At 42.1% G+C, this 22,602-nt stretch overlaps 1 protein-coding gene across 1 annotated transcript in view; it reads left to right on the forward strand.

The window, feature by feature from the left end:
- The window catches only part of SHROOM3 (shroom family member 3), a 214,306-nt gene that overhangs the window by 163,436 nt on the left and 28,268 nt on the right, over positions 1 to 22,602 (forward strand). Inside the window, 2 exon segments of the mRNA XM_087723987.1 lie at positions 9,175 to 9,297; positions 22,444 to 22,578. Of these exon segments, the coding sequence (XP_087580113.1) occupies positions 9,175 to 9,297; positions 22,444 to 22,578 (258 nt within the window).

Below are 22,602 nucleotides of genomic sequence, written 5' to 3' on the forward strand. Positions count from 1 at the left end.
TTGCAAAACTGGGTCATTTCGCCCAGTAAATTTGAGTTCTACATTCCTGGGATTTTTCAAGTTTACTTTTTTCAAAGCGTAGATGGTAAATGCCAGAAGTCCCCTCTAAGGTTGTTTTTTTTTTCCTTTGCTTGAAAGCATTCTTTTGGCGAATTTCTGCTAAGCACGCAAGTTTTAATTATCCATCTTCCAATTACTCCTTGCCTTGGTCTAATTACTTCTTGTAGCCCTGGCTTGAAGGATATCTATTGTTCAACATTCCAGCCAATTTCTAAGTCAGACAGAGAACAAGAGCAGCATTTAAATAAATGACATTTAACAATTAAAAAACAGGTCTCTCTTTCCCCCTTCTTGCTCACCAAGAACTTCAGCGGGACTTTCTCAAGAACTAAATCAGGATCCCTCGGGTCTTTTAAGTAAACAGAATAATTGTGTGTGTGAATGGAGTGAAAATTCCCCTTCTGGTAATTTTGAGTTGCCACTTCACTATTCTAAGTTACGCTAAGTTAATTTTATGCAGAAATAGGCTTATAGAAACCAACATATCCAGTCCATGGAAATTTCTCTGTGTTACAGATTGTCCAGTTCATATAGTGATGCTTTGAAGTTACAACGACGCTGAAAAAAGTGACTTACGACTGTTTTTCACACTTACAACCATTGCAGCATTCCCCATGATGACATGATCAAAATTCAGACGCTTGGCAACTGATTCATATTTATGATGGTTGGAGTGTCCCGGGGTTACATGATCCCCTTTTGCGACTTTCCGACAAGCAAAGTCAATGAGGAAGCCGGACTCCCGTAGCCAGGTTATTAAATTAAACCACTTGCAGTGATTCACTTAACAAATGTGGACAGAGAGGTCATAAAACGGGGCAAAACTCACTTAACAACAGAAACCAAACCAGATTGAATATGCAATTCAAAACATGTAACTTACATGCCTATATTCAGAGGCCTCTCTGCGGGCACATGAGCTGTCGCCCCAGCTCAGCTCCAATGCACATGCACTCACGCCTCACGCCAGCCAGCTGATTTTGAGGTCTCTGCCATGCATGTGTAGTGGGCGGGGCGTATATGAGAGGCATGTGTGCATGCGCGGGAGTTGGGGGGGAGCAACGCCCCCCCCCCCCGTGGCCCATTTTTGGTCCCAGAAGGCCGCAAGGAGGCCTATTGGCCCAAAACAGGGCATGGCGAGTGCAGTCCACCCCCCCTCCACACGGACCATGTTTTGTCCCAGGAGGCTGCAGGGAAGGCATGCATGCATGCGCGGGAGTTGGGGGGGAGCAGCGCCCCCCCCCCACAGCCCATTTTTGGTCCCAGGAGGCTGCAGGTAAGCCTACTAGGCCCAAAACGGGGCACTGGGGGGGAGTAATGCGTGCAGGCTGCGGAGGGGGTCCCGCGCACATTTCATTATGGGTATGGGAGCACGCTATCATGCGCGCGGGCACACACTTTCAGCACGCAACGACAAAGGTTATCCATCCCTGAGCTAGCACATACAGTAATATTGCGTTGTTGAGAGACAACAATTACTAGAAATTTTCTTAAAAGATAGTAGGATTGAACTCTGAAATATTGCTAAAATAGGAGCGGGTGAGGTAATCTCTACGTGACCCGTCAAAAGCGCGAACGTCATAAGCGCACCGACAACACCGCGGCGCTAAAACCGCGATGTCAAAAGCGCGCCGACAACAGCGCGCCGACAGAAGCGCGATTTAATTTAAGGTAAGATTTACAGTTAGGTTTAGGGTTAGGTTTAGGGTTAGTGTTAGGTTTAGGGTTAGGTTTAGGGTTACGTTACAGCGCACTTCTGTCGGCGCGCTTTTGTCGGCGTGCTTTAGGGCTAATTAGTCGCTCATTCGTCACGCGGTTTTGTCACCGCGCTTTAGACACCGCGGTTTAGTCAGGCGCGCTTTTGTTGTGCGCGCATTTGTGGTGGAACCAATCTCTATTGCAAAGTGCAAATCTTACAGAAAAGATTTCCTTTGGGACATCCCCGGGGGGGGGGGGAATGCCGTCCAGCGCTTTCCAAATTTGGAAACCGTCACCCGTTTGCCGGGAGTCTACGGCTGGTTCAGGAAGTGATTGATCTTGGGTTCGTCTGCATTCCGGCTGCCAAATCAGACCCATGAGCCTGGAAAAATTGCACAAAATTGCTAAAATAACCCAAAGGTGGTTTTTCAAGAGGCAACTGGACTTTTGGATTGTTCTTTGAAAACATTTCCTTTCTCATCCAAGAAGCTTCTTCAGTTCAGATACCTTGAGTTCTGAAGAAAACTGATGGAGCTTCTTGAATGAGAGGCAAAACGTTGTTTTGGGGGAGAAAAAAAAACACCAAGAAATTCTGGTTGCCTTTTGGTGAAAACATCTTTGGGACAACCATGACTTGGATGATGGAGAATCTCCGTAGACACCCGCTGAAATGCTTCAAGAAAAGGTACTTGGCTTCCCTGTCACATATCATAAAGCAGGGATCTCCAACCTTGGTAATTTTTAAGACTTATGGACTCAATTCCCAGAATTCCTCATGTCTGGCTGAGGAATTCTGGGAGTTGAAGTCCATAAGTCTTAAAACTGTCAAGGTTCCAGCATGTCTGGCTGAGGAATTCTGGGAGTTGAAGTCCATAAGTCTTAAAACTGTCAAGGTTCCAGCATGTCCGGCTGAGGAATTCTGGGAGTTGAAGTCCATAATTCTTAAAAGTTGCCAAGGTTCCAGCCTGTCTGGCTGAGGAATTCTGGGAGTTGAAGTCCATAAGTCTTAAAAGTTGCCAAGTTCCAGCATGTCTGGCTGAGGAATTCTGGGAGTTGAAGTCCATAAGTCTTAAAACTGTCAAGGTTCCAGCATGTCTGGCGGAGGAATTCTGGGAGTTGAAGTCCATAAGTCTTAAAACTGTCAAGCTTCTAGCATGTCTGGGTGAGGAATTCTGGGAGTTGAAGTCCATAAGGCTTAAAGTTGCCAAGGTTGGAGAACCCTGTCATAAAGCACCTCATTGGAAGGGCTGGCACAGCCCTTTATCTGGGATAAAGAGCCCTGCCTCACATTAACATTATAACGCACTAACCCCTGCAAAACTCCTGCACAGAGCTGGGAAATACTGATGCGTGTTCATATGTGAACATCTCGGCCTTTCTCCATGGGTTATAGGAGATTATCCGTTTCTATCCTCTCAATGCCTTGTGCAGTAGATTAGGCTTATACTTGCTGAAAGGTGTTCATTTTCATTTTAAAGCTGAGCAGAAAATGCAATGCCGGTCTCTTGTAGTCCAAGCTAAGTTCTCATGATTTCATGATGGAGATAATATTGGAGATTCCCAGGTCATAGCCAACTCTTTGACCTCAACTTGGCTTCTCCAAGCTCTAAATGCAACTGGGCTAGACTTAAATACTGACCCAAGGTAGCCAACACGGCCAGGTTGAGGAAATCTGTAAGGTCCTTGGTGTTCTCCATGAGTTTTCTTGCAGATGTTTCATTACTGGACTATATAACTTCATCAATGTTAGGTGGCTTCTAGCACTCATAATGTTACTTAGTTTGATAATGAAATATCTGTGTCAGGCATGCAGCCTGCCACACTTTCTATTATTCTACCATTGTGGGAAAATGGGAGGGGGGATTGCATGGAGTTAGATGCTATGTAGCCATAACAACATTCTTTCTGGAAAGCCAAGGTCATCCTTTATTTTTAATTTAGTTTAGTTTAGTTTATTGATCTTGTAGGCCGCCCACTCCCGAAGGACTCCGGGTGGCTTACAATAAACAAGGGAAGGGGATAAATAAACAAAACAACACTTTAAAATATACAACATTCACAGTTACCGTGGGGCTGGATATTTCACAAGCCCCCCAGCCTGCTGGAGCAGCCAGGACTTGGTGGCTTTGCGGAAGGCCGGGAGGGTAGTAAGGGTCCAGATCTCCACGGGGAGGTCGTTTCAAAGGGCCGGAGCTGCAACAGAGAAGGCTCTCCCCCAGGGAGTCACCAGCCGACATTGGCTGGCAGATGGAATCCGGAGGAGACCTAACCTGTGAGATCTAATCGGTCTATGGGAGGTAATCTTTGCACCTCTGCACCTGACAGTAACTAGATGAGTGGAATTTCCTCATGGCAGTGGGAGATTGGACCATGGGATGGACTTGTGGGTGTGGGGGCAAGATCATGAACTTTCAACTGGGTGGGGAAAACCGGGAAGCTTTCAGATTTGGGCTTCCCCAGATGTGCCAACGTGGCTCTCTTAATAAATTGGAACTTTGAGGAATCCTTTGCCTTGGACTCTGATTTAATTTTGGACGCTATTTGGAACCCCGACAGTCTGCGAGGAAACCTCCAAGCTCGGAGGACCCCAAGGACCCCACAGTTCAACCCCCGAGCGGCAAATATTTTCTTCTTGAGGAAATGCGTTTTAATTTTTCTCCTTGTGTTCATTGTCTCCTTGGTAGCTGAGGAAAAACATTCCTTTTTGCACCATGCAAAGATCCAAGAACAGCTGGTAGACTACAGCCAAGTATGGAGCGAGAAACCAAGTAGGGTGGGAGTTAGAGGATGGGGGTAAGCAGGTGATGGAAGATCGGGAGTGCAAGAATATCGTTCAGATATTGAAATTGAAGGTGAAAGTATTCCTGTACTTCCCCAGTCGGGCTTCAGGGGTAAGCAATGCAGGGGCTTAACATTCTTGCAAAGAGGGGACAGACAGAAGGGGTGGCAAGTACCCAAAGTAGCGGTGTCCTTCATGGTAATGGAATCTCAACCATCCAAACTATCTTAAGCTCTCAACCCACCAAATATACAACATACTCTTCCCCTCACACACATACACCCCATCCAGACTATCCAACAGGAGAAATTTAGAACATTTTCCTTTCTCACTATTCGTTTTCTTCTTTCTCTTGAGATCAGAAAGTTGTATTCTTAAGAGGACCCCCTTTTGGTTGATGTATCTGTGTGCAAAGAAGTTGTTGTTGTGAGTTGCGAAGTCGTGTCCAACACATCACGACCCCATGGACTGAGATCCATGGTTGTGTGACTCTTGCTTATTTTAATTATCTGTAGTTCGTTTTATGTTCCCCTTTTTCCCCTTTTGAATTGTTCGCTGCCCTGAGTCCTCCCGGAGAAGGGCGGCATACAAATAATAAAATTCTATTCTATTCTATTCTATGGACAACGTTCCTCCTGGCCTTCCTGTCCTCTACCATCCTCTGGAGTCCATTGAAGCTCACGCCGGCTGCTTCGGTGACTCCATCCAGCCACCTCCTTCTCTGTCGTCCCTTTCTTCTTCTTTTGCCCTCTATCATTCCCAGCATGAGGCTCTTCTCCAGGGAGTCCTTCCTTCTCATTAGGTGGCCAAAGTATTTGACTTTCGTCTTCAGGATCTGGCCTTCTAAAGAGCAGTCAGGGTTGATCTCTTCTAGGACTGACCGGTTGGATGGCCTTGTAGTCCAAGGGACTCGCAGGAGTCTTCTCCAGCGCCGGAGTTCAAAGGCCTCCATTGAAGGGCAAAGAATTAGCATTCTACTAACATGGAATGAAGGAAGTCTAGTCTGGGATGGGCCCTTGTCATTTATTTAGCCTATGATGAGAACACGACAGAAGAGAAGTAAACATATACATGCAATCCACGTAATTATATACAAAACCTCCACAGAGGAATGGCGGTGGCCTCATAAGTGGGTGTCCAATTCAGCTATCCAGTTTCTTCTTGAAAACCACCAGTGTTGGGCCATTCACAACTTCTGGAGTCAAGTTATCCCACTGGTGGATTGTTCTGTCATGAACATTTCTCGTGACCCGACAAATGCGTGCCCGACAAAACCGCCACGACAAAACGGCGATGTTGAAAGTGCGCCCACTAAAGCGCACCGACAAAACCGCGCCCACAAAAGCGCGTAGGGTTTTTAGGTAAGGGTTAGGGTTGTTAGCATTGTTTTTGCGTTGTTTTCGATGGCACGCTTTTGTCGGCGCGCATTTGTCGATGCGCTTTAGTGGGTGCGCTTTCAATGTCGCCGTTTTGTCGGCGCGCATTTGTCGGGCGCGCATTTGTCAGTGAACCAACATTTCTAGGTTGCTTCTATCATTGATCAGTTTCCATCCATTGCTTCTTGTCCTGTCCTCAGGTGCCTTGAAGAATAGCTTGACTCCCTCTTCTTCCTTCCTTCCTTCCTTCCTTCCTTCCTTCCTTCCTTCCTTCCTTCCTTCCTTCCTTCCATCCATCCATCCATCCATCCATCCATCCATCCATCCAGTCATCCATAGAATAGAATAAAACAGAGAATACACCACTTCAGAGAAACGGTTATCCAACATCTTCTTAAAGACCTCCAATGTTGGAGCATTCACAACTTCTGGAGGCAAGTTGTTCCACTGGTTAATTGTTCTCACTGTCAGGAAATTTCTCTTTAGTTCTAACTTGCTTCTCCCCTTGATTAGTTTCCACCCATTGCTTCTTGTGCTGCCCTCAGGTGCTTTGGAGAATAGTTTGACTCCCTCTTCTTTGGGGCAGCCCCTGAGATATTGGAACATTGCCATCGTATCATCCCTAGTCCTTCTTTTCATTAAACTAGACATACATAATTCCTGAAACAATTCTTTATATCTTTTCGCCTCCAGTCCCCTAATCACCTTGGTTGCGTCTTCTCTGTACACTTTCTAGGATCTCAGCAAATTTTTGTATCGTGGTGACCACAGCTGTACATATATGGCCTCACTAGTGCGCAAGCAAAAATTGGGCCAGTTGTGTTCACCGTTTCAGCAATTATTTCCACGGTTTCGGTGCAGGAATCTCCAATTAAAAGTGGTTAAAATCAGGCTTCTTACATGGCAGGCACCAAATCTTTCCCCAATTTCACACTTAAATCAATTACCCTTAGTTATGCGCAAGCCACTATGTATTTATAAAAGTAATTACCTTTCCCATCTATTAATTTTGCAGGACCCCCCCACCAGGTAAGAGCACGTTTCAAGGTGCTTATTATGATCCATTTATTTCTGTGGATCACAACAAGGAAAATGGAGTAGTTCTGAAGCAAAATATAAGTGATGAATAATCGCTAGGCTTAGCTTCAGCTTTAATAATATTGACTTCCTTGGTTTGATTATTCAACAGATCTTTTTTTTTAAAAAAATGTCTCTTGCAATCTTGTTTTGGTTGTATGTGTATCTGTGGCTTTCTGGCTCCCCATAAACTGAGCAAATTTCCAGTGCTCCTCTGATTGATTGATTGATTGATTGATTGATTGATCGTTCACGCTGAAAACAGCTAAAATAAAATAAAATCCTCTCATAATGGAATTCAGATGTTTCCTTTCTCATAGCATATTTAATGGAGCCTTAATTGCGCCAGCCCCATGCATGCAGTTGGGAGAGAAATGTGTGATAAAGTCTGATAATCTGCTCGTAAACGCAGGGGGGATGATGGAGAAATTATTAAGTGAGCCAGTAATGCAAACATGAGGGAATTTTATTTTACTTTCATATGAAGCGCATTATAGAAACATCCCATCATCTCTCAACAGCTATAATAGCTGTGGCATGTAATACTTATGTAGAATTTAATTTGTAGTTTTCGTTGTAACGCGGGCAAGAGGCAGGTAAAAACATGTGTTATTTTTGTAATAATACATAAATATTGCACTAATTTGCAATTTTCTGTTTGAAAACTACTTGTTACCGGTATAGCAGAGAGTAATGGACTAAGTGGAGAGAGAGAGAGAGACAGACAGACAGACAGACAGAGACAGACAGACAGACACACAGACAGACAGAGACAGAGAGACTGAGAGATAGAGACAGAGAGAGTGACAGACAGAGAGAGACAGAGATAGAGAGGGAGAGAAAGAGAGAGAGAGAGAGACAGAGGGAGAGAAAGAGAGAGAGAGACAGAGAAAGAGATAGAGAGGGAGAGAAAGAGAGAGAGAGAGAGACAGAGAGGGAGAGAAAGAGAGAGAGAGAGACAGAGAAAGAGATAGAGAGGGAGAGAGAGAGAGAGAGACAGAGAGGGAGAGAAAGAGAGAGAGAGACAGAGAAAGAGATAGAGAGGGAGAGAAAGAGAGAGAGAGACAGAGAAAGATAGAGAGGGAGAGAAAGAGAGAGAGAGAGAGACAGAGAGGGAGAGAGAGAGAGAGACAGAGAAAGAGATAGAGAGGGAGAGAAAGAGAGAGAGAGAGAGACAGAGAGGGAGAGAGAGAGAGAGAGAGACAGAGAAAGAGATAGAGAGGGAGAGAAAGAGAGAGAGAGAGAGACAGAGAGGGAGAGAAAGAGAGAGACAGAGACAGAGAAAGAGATAGAGAGGGAGAGAAAGAGAGAGAGACAGAGAGGGAGAGAAAGAGAGAGACAGGGAGAGAGCGAGAGAGAGGAAGAAAGGAAAGGAAGGAATGAATGAAGGAAAAAAGAATGGAAGGAAGGAAAGAAAGAAAAAGAAAGGGCACAACTCAGTTTCCTTTGCTTTAAAGTAGATTTGCTTGGGAATATCAATTTTGTTCAGAATCCCATGGATCAACATTGTTTTTTGATAATTTTATCTCTATAAATATAAATCTCTCTCTCCCCCCCCTCCTCCCTCCCTCCTAGCCTCCCCCCCCAGCCCCCATTTTTGGTCCAAGGAGGCTGCAGGCCGCTAGGCCCAAAACGGGGCGTGGGGGGGTGTTGTGCGCATGCACGGTGGGAATGCAGGGTGTTGCATGCGCAGAGAGAGAGAGAGAGAGATCATCCATCCAACCATCCATCTTCTTACATAAAGTGATAATTTAAAATATGCATTACTTATAATTGTGTTGTGATGACATGCAGTCTCCCTGCTCCATGCTCCACAATTGATAGGGCTTTTGGATAGGACAGGTAGAGGAAAAAGGACGCTGTGCTAGGAGGAGACTCTATGGTGGGGGAACCGGACTTCAAGGTCAGCTCCAGCATTGAACGGTGGGGGGGGGGGCTTCCAGTTAGGACCTTTGTGGCTCTTTGAGTGTTTAAGGTTGCCGACCCCTGCCCTTGGTGGATACCAACACGGACAAGGCCATTTCAGGGACCTTCAGACTGAAACACGGAACGGAAATTGCTTTAATAGCGAAGTACTTGAAGCTACGCGCGCACGTTTGATTCAAAAGGGATGGTTTTACCTTGATTGATGTGTGAGCCAGGGGTCTCAAACCTTCCTTTTGTTTTTTTGGGCCTTCCTTGCAGAGATACCTTGGCAGCCGAAGGGCATTCCGCCACCAACACCACCCAGTGTCCCAATTTGAAGTCCAACTCGCCATCGGGCAAAACGTCGTGGTTGAATGAAGTGAAGCTGCGTTTGAAGAACAGGTGAGCGCCAGGTTAATTCTGCCCAAAATCAAGATTTCGTTGTGCCAGATGACAAAAGGGGATCCCTTGTTTTCTGTCCCGTGTTTGTCAGTTTTCACACAATTTGGGAGACGTAAATCTAAAAAGATTAGAAAGCCTCCAATTAAAAGAACAGATTTGTTTCTTCGTCAAATTTAGGGTTGATTCATCTCAGTGACTTTGGATGGTATATAGTTTAGAATAGAATAGAATAGAATAGAATAGAATAGAATAGAATAGAATAGAATAGAATAATAGAATAATAGAATAGAATAGAATAGAATAGAAGAATAGAATAGAATAGAATAGAATAGAAGAATAGAATAGAATAGAATAGAATAGAATAGAATAGAAGAATAGAAGAATAGAATAGAATAGAATAGAATAGAATAGAATAGAGTAGAATAATAGAATAGAATAATAGAATAGAATAATAGAATAGAATAATAGAATAGAATAATAGAATAGAATAAGAATAGAATAGAATAATAGAATAAAATAATAGAGTAGAAGAATAGAATAGAAGAATAGAATAGAATAGAATAATAGAATAGAATAATAGAATAGAAAAGAATAGAATAGAAGAATAGAATAGAATAGAATAGAATAGAATAGCAGAGTTGGAAGGGACCTTGGAGGTCTTCTAGTCCAACCCCTGGTCAGGCAGGAAACCTTACACCACTTCAGACAAATGGTTGTCCAATCTCTTCTTAAAAACTTGTAGGGGTATTCACAACTTCTGGAGGCAAGTCGCTCCACTGATTAATTGTTCTAACAGTCAGGAATTTTCTCCTTAGTTCTAAGTTGCTTCCCTCCTTGATTAGTTTCCACCCGTTGCTTCTTGTCCTACCATCAGGTGCCCCCTCCGCGGCCTGTTTTGGTCCTAGCAGGCCTCCCTGAAACCTCCTGGGACCAAAAACAGGGTGGCGTGGTAACCCCTAACCCCTGCGCACGCGTGCGTGACACCCCCTTGTGCATGCACGCACATCTCCCACATGCACCCCGCCCCCATGCTTGCACGGCAGAGACCCCAAAATCAGCTGGCCGGCGGGAGGCGCATGCGCGGTGGAGGTGAGCTGGGGGCGACGGCTCGCTTGCCCGCAGAGAGGGCTTTGTGTGTGCCACCTGTGTCGCGCGTGCCGTAAATTCGCCATCTCAGGTCTGGAATGTGCTTGTCAACTCTTGTTAGCCAGGTTGATCGAAAATGGTTTCTGAAAACAGGAGAGCCAGAGCCAGAGGGGGAAAAAAGAAATTAATTTATACCAGAAATTAATGGAGATATTTCCAGAGTCTAGCCCTCTTTGGAAAGGAAGGCAATCCCTGATCTGTACTATTGTACCTGTGGACTAGCTCAATCTGATTAGGGAGGGAGATTATATTAATCTTTCCTGTCCTGTTGACCTCAAACGACACCAGCATCGTGCTATCAAGCTCTGTCTCCTCAGGAGGAGGAGGAGGAGGAGGAGGAGGAGGAGGAGGAGGAGGAGGAGGAGGAGGAGGAGGAGGAGGAGGAGGAGGAGGAGGAGGAGGAGGAGGAGGAGAATGTAAATTAGCAAAATGTTGGTCTTGCTCCAGGCAATTCCGGTAAGAACCTTTCTTCCGCTGTGCTCCCACCGTGGAGTGCTGGAGAGAGGAGAAGAAGCCAACTGGGAACCAGAGAACTTCTGGTCATGGATGGTGCTTCCTTGGAGTTGTCTTGGTGAAAGGAGAGGTAGAAGGAGACTCCGTGAGATGAAGGGTTCCTAACAAAAGATTGAATCATTAAAGAGGAACCAGGTTCAGCTCAGTTCTTTTCCCCCTATCTTTTCTTTCCCTTTTCTTTTCCTTTCCTCCCCTTTCTCCCTTCTCCCTTCTCCTTTCTTCTTTCTTCCTTACCTTCCCTTTCTTTCCTTCTCTGTCTCCTTTCTTCCTTTTTTCTTTTCCTTTCCTTTTTTCCATTTCCCTTCCTTCCCTTCTTTTTTCCTTTTTGCTTCCTTTCTTCTTCCTTTCCTTTCCTCTTCTTTCTCTCTTGTCTTCCCTTTCTTTCCTTCTCTTTCTCCTTTCTTCCTTTTTTCTTTTCCTTTCCTTTTTTCCATTTCCCTTCCTTCTCTCCTTTTTTCCTTTTTCCTTCCTTTCTTCTTCCTTTCCTTTCCTCGCCTTTCTCTCTTGCCTTCCCTTTCTTTCCTTCTCTTTCTCCTTTCTTCCTTTTTCCTCTTTCTTCCCTTTTTTCCATTTCCCTTCCTTCTCTTCTTTTTTCCTTTTTCCTTCCTTTCTTCTTCCTTTCCTCTCTTTTCTCTCTTGCCTTCCTTTCTTTCCTTCTCTTTCTCCTTTCTTCCTTTTTCCTTTTCCTTCCCTTTTTTCTATTTTCCTTCCTTCCCTTCTTTTTTCCTTTTTGCTTCCTTTCTTCTTCCTTTCCTCGCCTTTCTCTCTTGCCTTCCCTTTCCTTCCTTCTCTTTCTCCTTTCTTCCTTTTTCCTCTTCCTTCCCTTTTTTCCATTTCCCTTCCTTCTCTTCTTTTTTCCTTTTTCCTTCCTTCTTCCTTTCCTCTTTTTTCTCTCTTGCCTTCCCTTTCTTTCCTTCTCTTTCTCCTTTCTTCCTTTTTTCTTTTCCTTCCTTTTTTTCCATTTCCCTTCCTTCTCTTCTTTTTCCTTTTTCCTTCCTTTCTTCTTCCTTTCCTCGCCTTTCTCTCTTGCCTTCCCTTTCTTTCTTTCCTTCTCTTTTTCCTTTTTTCCTTTTTTTCATTCCCCTTCCTTCTCTTCTTTCTTCTTCCTTTCCTTTCCTCTCATTTCTCCCTTCTCCTTTCTCCTTTCTTCCTTTCCTTTCTGTCCTTTTCTTTCTTCTTTTTCCCTTTCCCTTTCCCCCCTTTTTCCTTCCCTACTCTCCTCTCCCCTTCCCTTCTTTCTTCTCCCTTTCCTTTCTCCTTTTTTTCCTTCTCTTGTATTCCCTTCCCTTCTTTCTTCTTTCTGTCTTTCATTGCCTTCCTTTCCATTCCTTTTTTTTCCTTTCTCCCCCCCCCCCACTTCCCTTCCCCCCCTCACCCTTGTAAAGAAAGAAAGGTTGACTTTAATCTGGGAGCTATGAAATAATCTGATGTGTGAATTAAAAGACATACATTATTCGGAAGGGGGCTCAACTTGCTTCCAAAGATGGCTGTAACTCCTAAAGAGCCCTGCGGTTTTCAAACTGCATTGTATGTTGTGTCTTTGATGGTGTGAAATGTAAAGAAAGCTTCAAAAGCACCTCAGATCTTACCGGGAATTATTTTTGGTGCCTCAAGCAGATATCTTTAGAATAGAATAACAGACTTGGAAGGGACCTTGGAGGTCTTCTAGTCCAACCCCCTGCCTAGGCAGGAAACCCTACACCACTTCAGACAAATGGCTATCCAACATCTTCTTAAAAACCTCCAGTGTTGGAACATTCACAACTTCTGGAGGCAATTTGCTCCACTGATAAATTGTTCTCACTGTCAGGAAATTTCTCCTCACTTCTAGGTTGCTCCTCTCCTTGATTAGTTTCCACCCATTGCTTCTTGTCCTGCCCTCAGGTGCTTTGGAGAATAGCTTGGCTCCCTCTTCTTTGTGGAAACCCCTGAGATATTGGAAGACTGCTATCATGTCTCCCCATGTCCTTCTTTTCATTAAACTAGACATACCCAGTTCCTGCAACCGTTCTTCATGTTTTAGCCTCCAGTCCCCTCTTTGTTGTTCTTCTCTGCACTCTTTCTAGAGTCTCAACATCTATTTCTATATCGTGGCGACCAAAACTGGACGCCGTATTCCAAGTGTGGCCTTACCAAGGCCTTATAAAGTGGTATTAACACTTCACTTGATCTTGATTCTGTCTCTCTGTTTATGTAGCCTAGAACTGTTTAGGAACTTTATATAGTTGCTGGGCCTTTTTGGGGGGGCTAAGGGAGAGTTTAAAGTCGAAAGGGAAATAACCAATGGCGTTCCTGGTTTGCAGGCCTCCTGTCCCATGCAGGATATCCTGGTTTGGCTGCTGTTTTCTTTCTCCGATTCTCCTACATTTTTCTTTCCCGTGTGTTAATCTGTTGACAGGTGCGACCGGAACAACCAGTCTCCGTGATTAGAGCTCTTTTCTGTCACAAGGTGTTCAGAAATTATATTTATCTTTCGTCTTCCCTTGCTTTTACTTTACGAGCACTAAAGGTGAAGGTTCCCCTCGCACATGCGTGCTGGTCATTCCCGACTCTAGGGGGCGGTGCTCATCTCCATTTCTAAGCCGAAGAGCCAGTGCTGTCCGAAGACGTCTCCGTGGTCATGTGGCCGGCATGACTAAACACCGAAGGCGCACGGAACGCTGTTACCTTCCCACCAAAGGTGGTCCCTATTTTTCTACTTGCATTTTTACGCCCTTTCGAACTGCTAGATTGGCAGAAGCTGGGACAAGTCACGGGAGCTCACTCCGTTACGCAGCTCTAGGGATTCGAACCACCGAACTGCTTATCTTTCTGATCGACAAGCTCAGTCACTGAGCCACGTCACAAATACTAAAAGAGCTCAAAAGCAGGTTTTTCAAATACCCGCATCAAAACAGAATCCCCACAGCAGGAAAGGAAGTAGGGGTAGTCCCCGACTTACAACCACAATTCAGTCAAATCCAAATTTCTGTCACTAAGCAAGCCAGTTAGGCGAGTTTTTACCACTTTTCTTTTTCTTTGCGCGCCTTGAGGGCATTTAAGTCTGTCATAGGTAACCTATCAGATACCGTTGTTGGTTTTTTGGGTTCATTGACAAAACGACGAAGCCCTTATCCGCGCTGACATAAGCGTGGAGGGCAAATCCACGCCGTCCGAAGCGCTAAGGAAAAAGGCGACCCTAGCGTGACGACATAACCGCGGAGGGCAAATCCGCGCCTTCCGAAGCACTCAGCACCCTAACCTTAACCCTAAACCTAACCCTAAACCTAACCCTAAACCTAATCCTAAACCAAACCCCTAAACTTAATCCTAACCCTTACCTTAATTTAAATTGGCTTTCTGCCGCCGCGCTGTTTTAAAGAGCCCTTCTGTCGCCGCGCTGTTGACGTCGCGGTGATGACGTCGCGGCTTTAGCGACACAGTTTTATCGCCGCTATTTTGACGAGCGCGGTTTTGTCGGGCCACGGTTTTTTGCAGGCGCAGGGTAATTTGCAATTATACGTTGACATTAGAAGAGACAAAAAAAATAACTACAGCAGTAAGAATTTGGGTTTTACTTGTGGCCATTTCTTGATTCTTTTACTTCAGGTTCACCCTGGGCAATAGGCGTTTTAGAATATTCAAGCAGAACAAATATCTAATATGGTGGTAGTCTATAATACTTTGTAAGTTTTCTGTCAGAGAGACATTTGTTCCCTTTTGTAGCCTTGAGGGATAGAGTTTTATTTTAATAACGATTGAAATAAACTTCCTTTTGGAAGTTATCCTCCCCCCCCTCTCCCTCTCTCTCTCTCTCTGTCTTCTCTCTCCTTCTTTCTTTCCCTTTCTCTCCTCTCTCTCTCCCTCTCTCTCGCTCCCCCTGTCTCTGCCTCAGTCTTTCTCCTTCTCTTTCTCCCTCTTTCTCTCTCCCCCTTTCTCTCTCTTCCTCTCTGTTCCTCTCCTCCTCTCCCTCTGTTTTCTCTCTCTCCCCCGTCTTCTCTCTCTTCCTCTCTTTCCCCCTCTCTGCCTCAGTCTTCATTCTCTCTCTCTCCCTCTGTCTTCTCTTCCCCCTCTCTCTCTTCCTCTCTCTCTCTCCGATCGGTCATGCCAGCCACATGACTATGGAGACGCCTTCGGACAGCGCTGGCTCTTCGGCTTCAAAATGGAGATGAGCACCGCCCCCTAGAGTTGTGAACGACTAGCACATATGTGCGAGGGAACCTTTTTTATAATAGCAGAGCATTCGAGCTAATTCTTTATGTTGGTTGCTAGGATTTTTACAATTCTCTCGCCCTAAACCAGGGGTGTCAAACTCAAGGCCCTCAGCCCGGATCGAAATAACAAAGGACCGACCTGCGGTGATTCTGCTAGCGGAAATGAGACACCGGGTGGGGGGGCATGGACGGCCCCTGCGCACCCTGTTTTTGGCCTAGACGGTCTCCTTCCGCACCGTGCCAGCCAAAGCGGCCGCCCGTGCCCCATTTTGGCCAGCAGGGTGCTGCAGGAGGCTGGCAGTCCTGTCAACCTCCACCCACCCCCCCACCGTCCCAGCCCACGGAGGACAAACACAATGCTAATCCGGCCCTCCAAGATTATGGGGTTCATAATCCTTTTTTTTTTTTTTTTTTTTGGCTTATTCCAAATCTCAAGCAAGCTGTCACATTAAAAATGCGAAGTATGCAACCAAACAGAAGGAATGCAATTAAATTCAGAATTAAATTTACAGTCCATAATGTCTGTCAGGCCATGGCGTTAAGACACAATTCTATCCTGCCAGCAACTGACCTGTCATTAAAAAAAACAGGACCTCCAGATCGGAGAGTCTCCTGCCGTTTCTGCCTTGCTCCAGTTGCAGAGCTGGGGCGGGGGGGGAGGAGGGAGTTCAGCCTCAGCACATCCTTCTTTCCCCACAACAGTCACGTCTCAGGTTTCCGACAAATCTCTCCTGGCAGTTACTATTTCAAGGCCAAACTGTATTCCTAATTTGCCTGCTAGCTTCATAAACACACCTCATAAAGACAAAGCCAGCCCCAGATACTGAAAATGAAAAGAGACAGCGGTTCTCCCTGCATTAGAACCCATATTATTTTATTTATTTTATATTTATTTTATTTATTTTATTTATTATTTTATTTATTTTATTTATTTTATTTATTTTATTTATTTTATTTATTTTATTTATTTTATTATTTATTTTATTTATTTTATTTATTTTATTTATTTTATTTATTTTATTTATTTTATTTATTTTATTTATTTTATTTATTATTTTATTTATTATTTTATTTATTTTATTTATTTTATTTATTTTATTTATTTTATTTATTTTATTTATTTTATTTATTTTATTTATTTTATTTATTTTATTTATTTTTTATTTTATTTATTTTATTATTTATTATTTATTATTTTATTATTTATTTTATTATTTTATTTATTTTATTTATTTTATTTATTTTATTTTTTATTTTATTTATTTTATTATTTATTATTTCATTATTTATTATTTTATTATTTATTTTATTTATTTTATTTATTTTATTTATTTTATTTATTTTATTTATTTTATTTATTTTATTTATTTTATTTATTTTATTTATTTTATTTATTTTATTTATTTTATTTATTATTATTTTATTTATTATTATTTTATTTATTATTATTTTATTATTCATTTATTTCATTTATTTTATTTATTTTATTTTATTTTTATTTATTTATTTTATTTATTTTATTTATTTTATTTATTTTATTTATTTTATTTATTTTATTTATTTTATTTATTATTTTATTTATTTATTTTATTTATTTTATTTATTTTATTTATTTTATTTATTTTATTTATTTTATTTATTTATTTTATTTATTTTATTTATTATTTTATTTAGCCGAACCAGAAGTGGTTTGGCGGCCTGGATCGCTGAAACTGGCAGCGACCCAGGCTTGCCACGCCCCCCCCCCCCCGAACTGGTCCCCCCCCCCGGAGTCGCCATCTCAATTTTTGGTTCTGCGCATGCGCAGAACAATTTTCATTGCACAAATTTAATTCCCCCCCCTTTTTTTACTTTTTGCTCATGCACAGACCTATTTTTGTGCAAATGCGCATACACGCAGAGTGCACCTCTTTTTGCACGCACCGAACTGGCAGTAATGCTGGGGGCAACCCACCTCTGCCAGAGATTTTCTGGCTGAGAGGTCCTTCAACATTGTGGTACCTACAGGAGGTAGTTGTCAGGCCTACAATTATATTCCTTTTAGAATTTTGGCCTGCCACACTTTCTCTTATTTCAATATGCTGTTTCATTAGTATAGTCGATGGGAGGGGGGAATAGACAGGAATAGGATTGTGGAATGTATTGTTTTCATTCTTTACTAGAAGCCAAGGTCATCTTTTGTCTCCGTACTTTTACACCTGACCGGAAGCAGCTGGTTGTGGATGCCAGCGTGGAAGAAGAAGATTGGACCATGTGATGGATTGTGGGTGTGGGGACAAGATCATGAACTTTTAACTGGGTGGGATTCTGATGTCATTTCCAGAATTGGGATTAACACAGATGTGCTAAGATGTCTGCTTTATTAAATTGGAACTTTCAGGATCGTTTTGCCTTGGACTCTGATTTAATTCTACATGATACTTGGAACGCTGACAGTAGTATCTTTTGCCCCAGTAGCTTCTGCAAGAAGAGGTACAAATCTGCATCTCCCAATGTGAAACTATTTCCCATATATAAAAAGAAAGAAAGTCGAACTCCACGGAAGGGAAAAATGTTTTTATGACCAAGATCATAAAATGCCACCCAGACTTTCAACTTCTCCAAACTCTGTTTCCATTACGTTTTTATGGTTCTGAGCTGACCAAATAAAGGTGTAATTTATAACATTTAAAAATGCAGGGCTCTGGAGTACAGGTAGTCCTCGGCTTACGACCACAATTACGGCCTGACATTTCTGTCGCTAAGCGAGACATTTGTCGAGCGATGTTTGTCCCATTTTACGACCATTCTTGCCACAGTTAAGTGAACCACGGCAGTTCTTGAGTTTACGAACACGGTTGTTAAATGAATCTGATTTTCCCATTGACTTTGCTTGCCAGAAGGTTGCAAAAGGGTAGGTAAACATGACCTTAAGCTATGAAAAAAAGAAGATCTAGAGACTTTTAAAAAGAATAAATGAAAATACAGGTAGTCCTCGACTTACGACTATAATGGAGCCCAAAATTTCTGTTGCTAAGCAAGACGGTTGTTAAGTGATGTTTCTTTCCACGGTTGTTAAGTGAATGACTGCAGTTGTTAAGCTAGTTAGCAGCTGGTTAAGCGGATGGTCTTGATTTTGCTTGCCAGAAGATCGCAAAAGGTGATCACGGGATCTCAGGACATTGCAACCGTCATAAATACGAGTCAGTTGCCACATGTGACCCAGGGGATCCGCCAGTGCGCCAATGGGTGTAAGTGTGAAAAAAGAATCATAAATTACTTTGTTCAGTGCCTCTGCAACCTTGAATGATCACTAAATGAATTGTAGATATCTCTGGCGCTGCCACAAAGAAGAAGAGGGCAAGCTATTCTCCAAAGCACCTGAGGGTAGAACAAGAAAACAATGGGTGGAAACTAATCAAGGAGAGAAGCAACTTAGAACCAAGGAGAAATTTGCTGAGAGCTAGAACAATTAATCAGTGGAACAGAAGTTGCCTCCGGAAGTTGTGAATGTCCCAACACTGGAAGCCTTTAAGAAGATGTTGGATCGCCATTTGTCTGAAATGGTATAGGGATTCCTGTCTAGGTAGGGGGTTGGACTAGAAGACCTCCAAGGTCCCTTCCAACTCTGTTATTCTATCCTATCCTATTCTTTCTAATTCTGTCCTATTCTATTCTTTTTAATTCTATTCTATTCTGTTCATTTCTATTCTATCCATTTCTATTTCTAATTGTGTTCTATTCATTTCTATTTCCATTCTATTCATTATTAATTCTATTCTATTCATTTCTATTTATATTCATTTCTATTTCTAATTCTTCTATTCATTTCTATTTATATTCTATTCATTTCTATTCTATTCATTTCTATTTCTATTCTATTCATTTCTATTTCTATTCTATTCATTTCTATTCTATTCATTTTTTATTCTATTCTATTCTTCTATTTCTATTCATTTCTATTTCTAATTGTGTTCTATTCATTTCTATTTCTATTCTATTCATTTCTATTCTATTCATTTTTTATTCTATTCTATTCTTCTATTTCTATTCATTTCTATTTCTAATTGTGTTCTATTCATTTCTATTTCTATTCTATTCATTTTTAATTCTATTCTATTCATTTCTATTTCTATTCATTTCTATTTCTATTCTGTTCATTTCTATTCTATTCATCATTTATTCTATTCTATTTATTTCTATTTCTAATTGTGTTCTATTCATTTCTATTTCTATTCTATTCATTTTTAATTCTATTCTATTCATTATTTATTCTATTCTATTCATTTCTATTTCTAATTGTGTTCTATTCATTTCTATTTCTATTCTATTCATTTTTAATTCTATTCATTTCTATTTCTATTCATTTCTATTTCTATTCATTTCTATTTTTATTCTATTCATCATTTATTCTATTCTATTTATTTCTATTTCTAATTGTGTTCCATTCATTTCTAGTTCTAATTCTGCTCTATTCTATTCATTTCTATTTCATTCCTATTCCATTCCATTCTATTCTGTCCTTTCTACTAATCAAATGTGGAGAAAATCCTCTTCTAAAACCCGGAGCCGTTTCTATTTTTGCAACCCCGTATGTTCATTCTCCCCCCCTCCACTCTCCTCTGGCAAGGATGATCAGACGCAGAGACAGACAAGATCTCTTGTTTCTTTAATCCATGTAAAGATGAGAGAATATGGATAACTACCAATTTGTCTTGCCAGCATGACAGAAGCTACAACTAAACAGCACTGAGATTATGAAGCATTGGTTCCTCATTTTGCTGCATGTATATCGTAGCAGGGATGGGCAGTTCTATTTAAATCCGGTCTGGGGTCAGGAGGGCATGGAATCAAATATTTATCTATTCTGACAAGTCCATCCGTCCATTCCCCCCACAAAAAAAAAAATCTACATAAGCAACGTCACTGGCTATAAATAACTTTTCTCCACTAGTCATTTTTGCATGCCTCTTTATTCAATATATAGTCATGACTCCCTGCAATTTTCCACACTTCTGTTGCACTTATTCAGCTCTTCCAAATGCAGCGTATCTATTTTTGATGCCGGGATATATATTTTTTAGACAGGCTCTTGCGGAATTCTTGCATTATTCACCCAGCTGCCTCACAGGAGATTTGGCTGATCCCATCCCTCTGGGGAATCCGATGGTTTCTTTGGCGTCTCGTAATATGCAAATCAGAAATCAAGGATCCTTAAGGTAGTCCTTAAAAAAACCGTGGAAGCCACATAAGTTGAGCCACACGTTTCCAAGACAGTTAAGTGAATGTCGCCCCATTTTAACAGCCTTTCTTGTCACCGTCGTTAAGTGAACTGTTGCGGTTTTTAAGTTAGTAACATGGCTGTTAAGGGAATCTGGCTTCCCCATTGAAGTTTGCTGGTCAGAAGATTGCAAAAGATGATAGAATAGAATAGAATAGAATAGAATAGAATAGAATAATAATTAATCAGTGGAATGACTTGCCTCCTGAAATTGTGGGTTGTTTTATAAGAAGGTTTATAAGAAGAGATTAGGGTGTTGGATTTTAATGTATTATGATTGTACATGTATACTGCTACTTTTTTCTTTTTTATGTATATTGAAATGGAATTATAAATGCCATCAACACAAAAGGGAGTTTGCTCAGAAGCGGAAATACACCAAGTGAATTAGAGGAAGAGTGGGAAGCAGAGGAGAGAAGAAAGATAGGAAGAGAGGGACAGGAGAGAGGGTGAGGAGGGGGTAGATGAGGTGTATAAGGAGGAGTGGTAAGGGGAGAGAGAGGAAGGAGAAAGGAATGGGAAGTGGAGTAGAAAATGATGGAGGGAAGAAAGGATGTAGAAGAGTGGGAAGCAGAGGAGAGAAGAAAGATAGGAAGAGAGGGACAGGAGAGAGGGTGAGGAGGGGTAGATGAGGTGTATTAGGAGGAGTGGTAATGGGAGAGAGGAGAAAGGAAGGGGAAGTAGAGTAGAAAAGGATGATGGAGGGAAGAAAGGATGTAGAAAGGGGGAGGAGAAAGGGGGAAGAAAATGTCGGATAAGGTATAAATATGGTGTATGGAGAACAGAAGAGCCAATAACTGGTTTTTTTCTCTTTGGTAGTTGATGGCAAGATGAATTGATGTAATTACTTAATAATACAACATGATATTGACTATGTAATAGTATACATGTGATTATATGCTATGAAAATGGAAAATAAAAAAAATTTCTAGGAAAAATAAAAGAAGAGATTGGACAACCATTTGTCCGAAATGGTATAGGATCTCCTGCTTGAGCAGGGGGTTGGACTAGAAGACCTCCAAGGTCCCATCAAACTCAGTCGATTGTTGGTATCCCCAGCATGACATGGGCCTATCCATGAATTACATACATTCTACAGAAATCATCTCTTCTCTACATTTTTTTTCATGGATTTGCTTCTGATTGAAATGATTTAATTTACCCACTATGGAGACAGAAATGAGTTTACGTAAGGTTTCACTGCCGCGCCTCTCTTGGTCTGTATTCTGAGTCTCCTACGAAATATGCGATTTACAGCGGCCCAAATCCATCACAGGTAACAGCCAGACTTACTTTTGAGTTTGAAAAGGTCTCGTTGCTCTTAACGCTGATAAATTGCAGCCGAAACGAACAGCACACAGTATTGTGTTTGCTTAGTATTCAGATCGCCACAATTAGAACATCCAGCCCCAGCTAAATAAATAATTGTTTTTCCAGCCTGGTGATTTCTTCATGCCTGATGCGTAGAAGAGTAAAATACATACATACATACACAGAGAGAGAGAGAGAGCACTCTGTGTGTGTGTGTGTGTGCGCGCGCGCGCATAACTCTGGAACGCCTCGAGCAATATCAGCCAAACTTGGTACACAGATTACTCTCTGGAAACAAATACTGTGGGGGTAAGACTCCCCTAACACCCCTGGGGGGGGGGGTGTTCTGTTAAGATACAGCCTGTTGTGCCTTAAAATGGCTTCTACTGTGCAGCGCAGTGGAGTTGCCACGGTAACGGCTTCACAGTACTCCACAGCGGGGGCTCCCTGTGATAAGGGGGAAAATCCAACATTAGAAATTACATTTGGTCCAGACATTTTCCTTCTATAAATAAATACCTGGGAAAATGCCAGGTTATCGGCTAGTGGAATAAAAAAAAAAAAATCAGAGAGCAGGGATTGTGGCATGTTGAAATTCTGGGCAGTGTCACATTTTTGGCCCAAGGTAAATGCTGAATAAGACTTGCGATAGTGCTATCCACACCAAGGTACCTGAGCAAATAGCCAACTCTTAACAAGGTTCGCCGTTCTGTCTCTTTGCAGGCAAAGTGATCCAGTGGGCTACAGATCACACTCCTGGCAGCCAGCCAAGTTCCCGGAGACCCCAGCCGATCTCAGTATGATGCAAATATCTCAGGGGACGATAAGCAGTCCTTGGCATCAAGCCTACCATCCGAGGTAACTCTGGCCATGTCTTGACCA

The sequence above is a fragment of the Thamnophis sirtalis genome, unplaced genomic scaffold (assembly GCF_051295495.1).
Source record: "Thamnophis sirtalis isolate CommonGarterSnake01/CBP01778 unplaced genomic scaffold, rThaSir2_p1.2 scaffold_10, whole genome shotgun sequence".
Classification (NCBI taxonomy): Eukaryota; Metazoa; Chordata; class Lepidosauria; order Squamata; family Natricidae; genus Thamnophis; species Thamnophis sirtalis.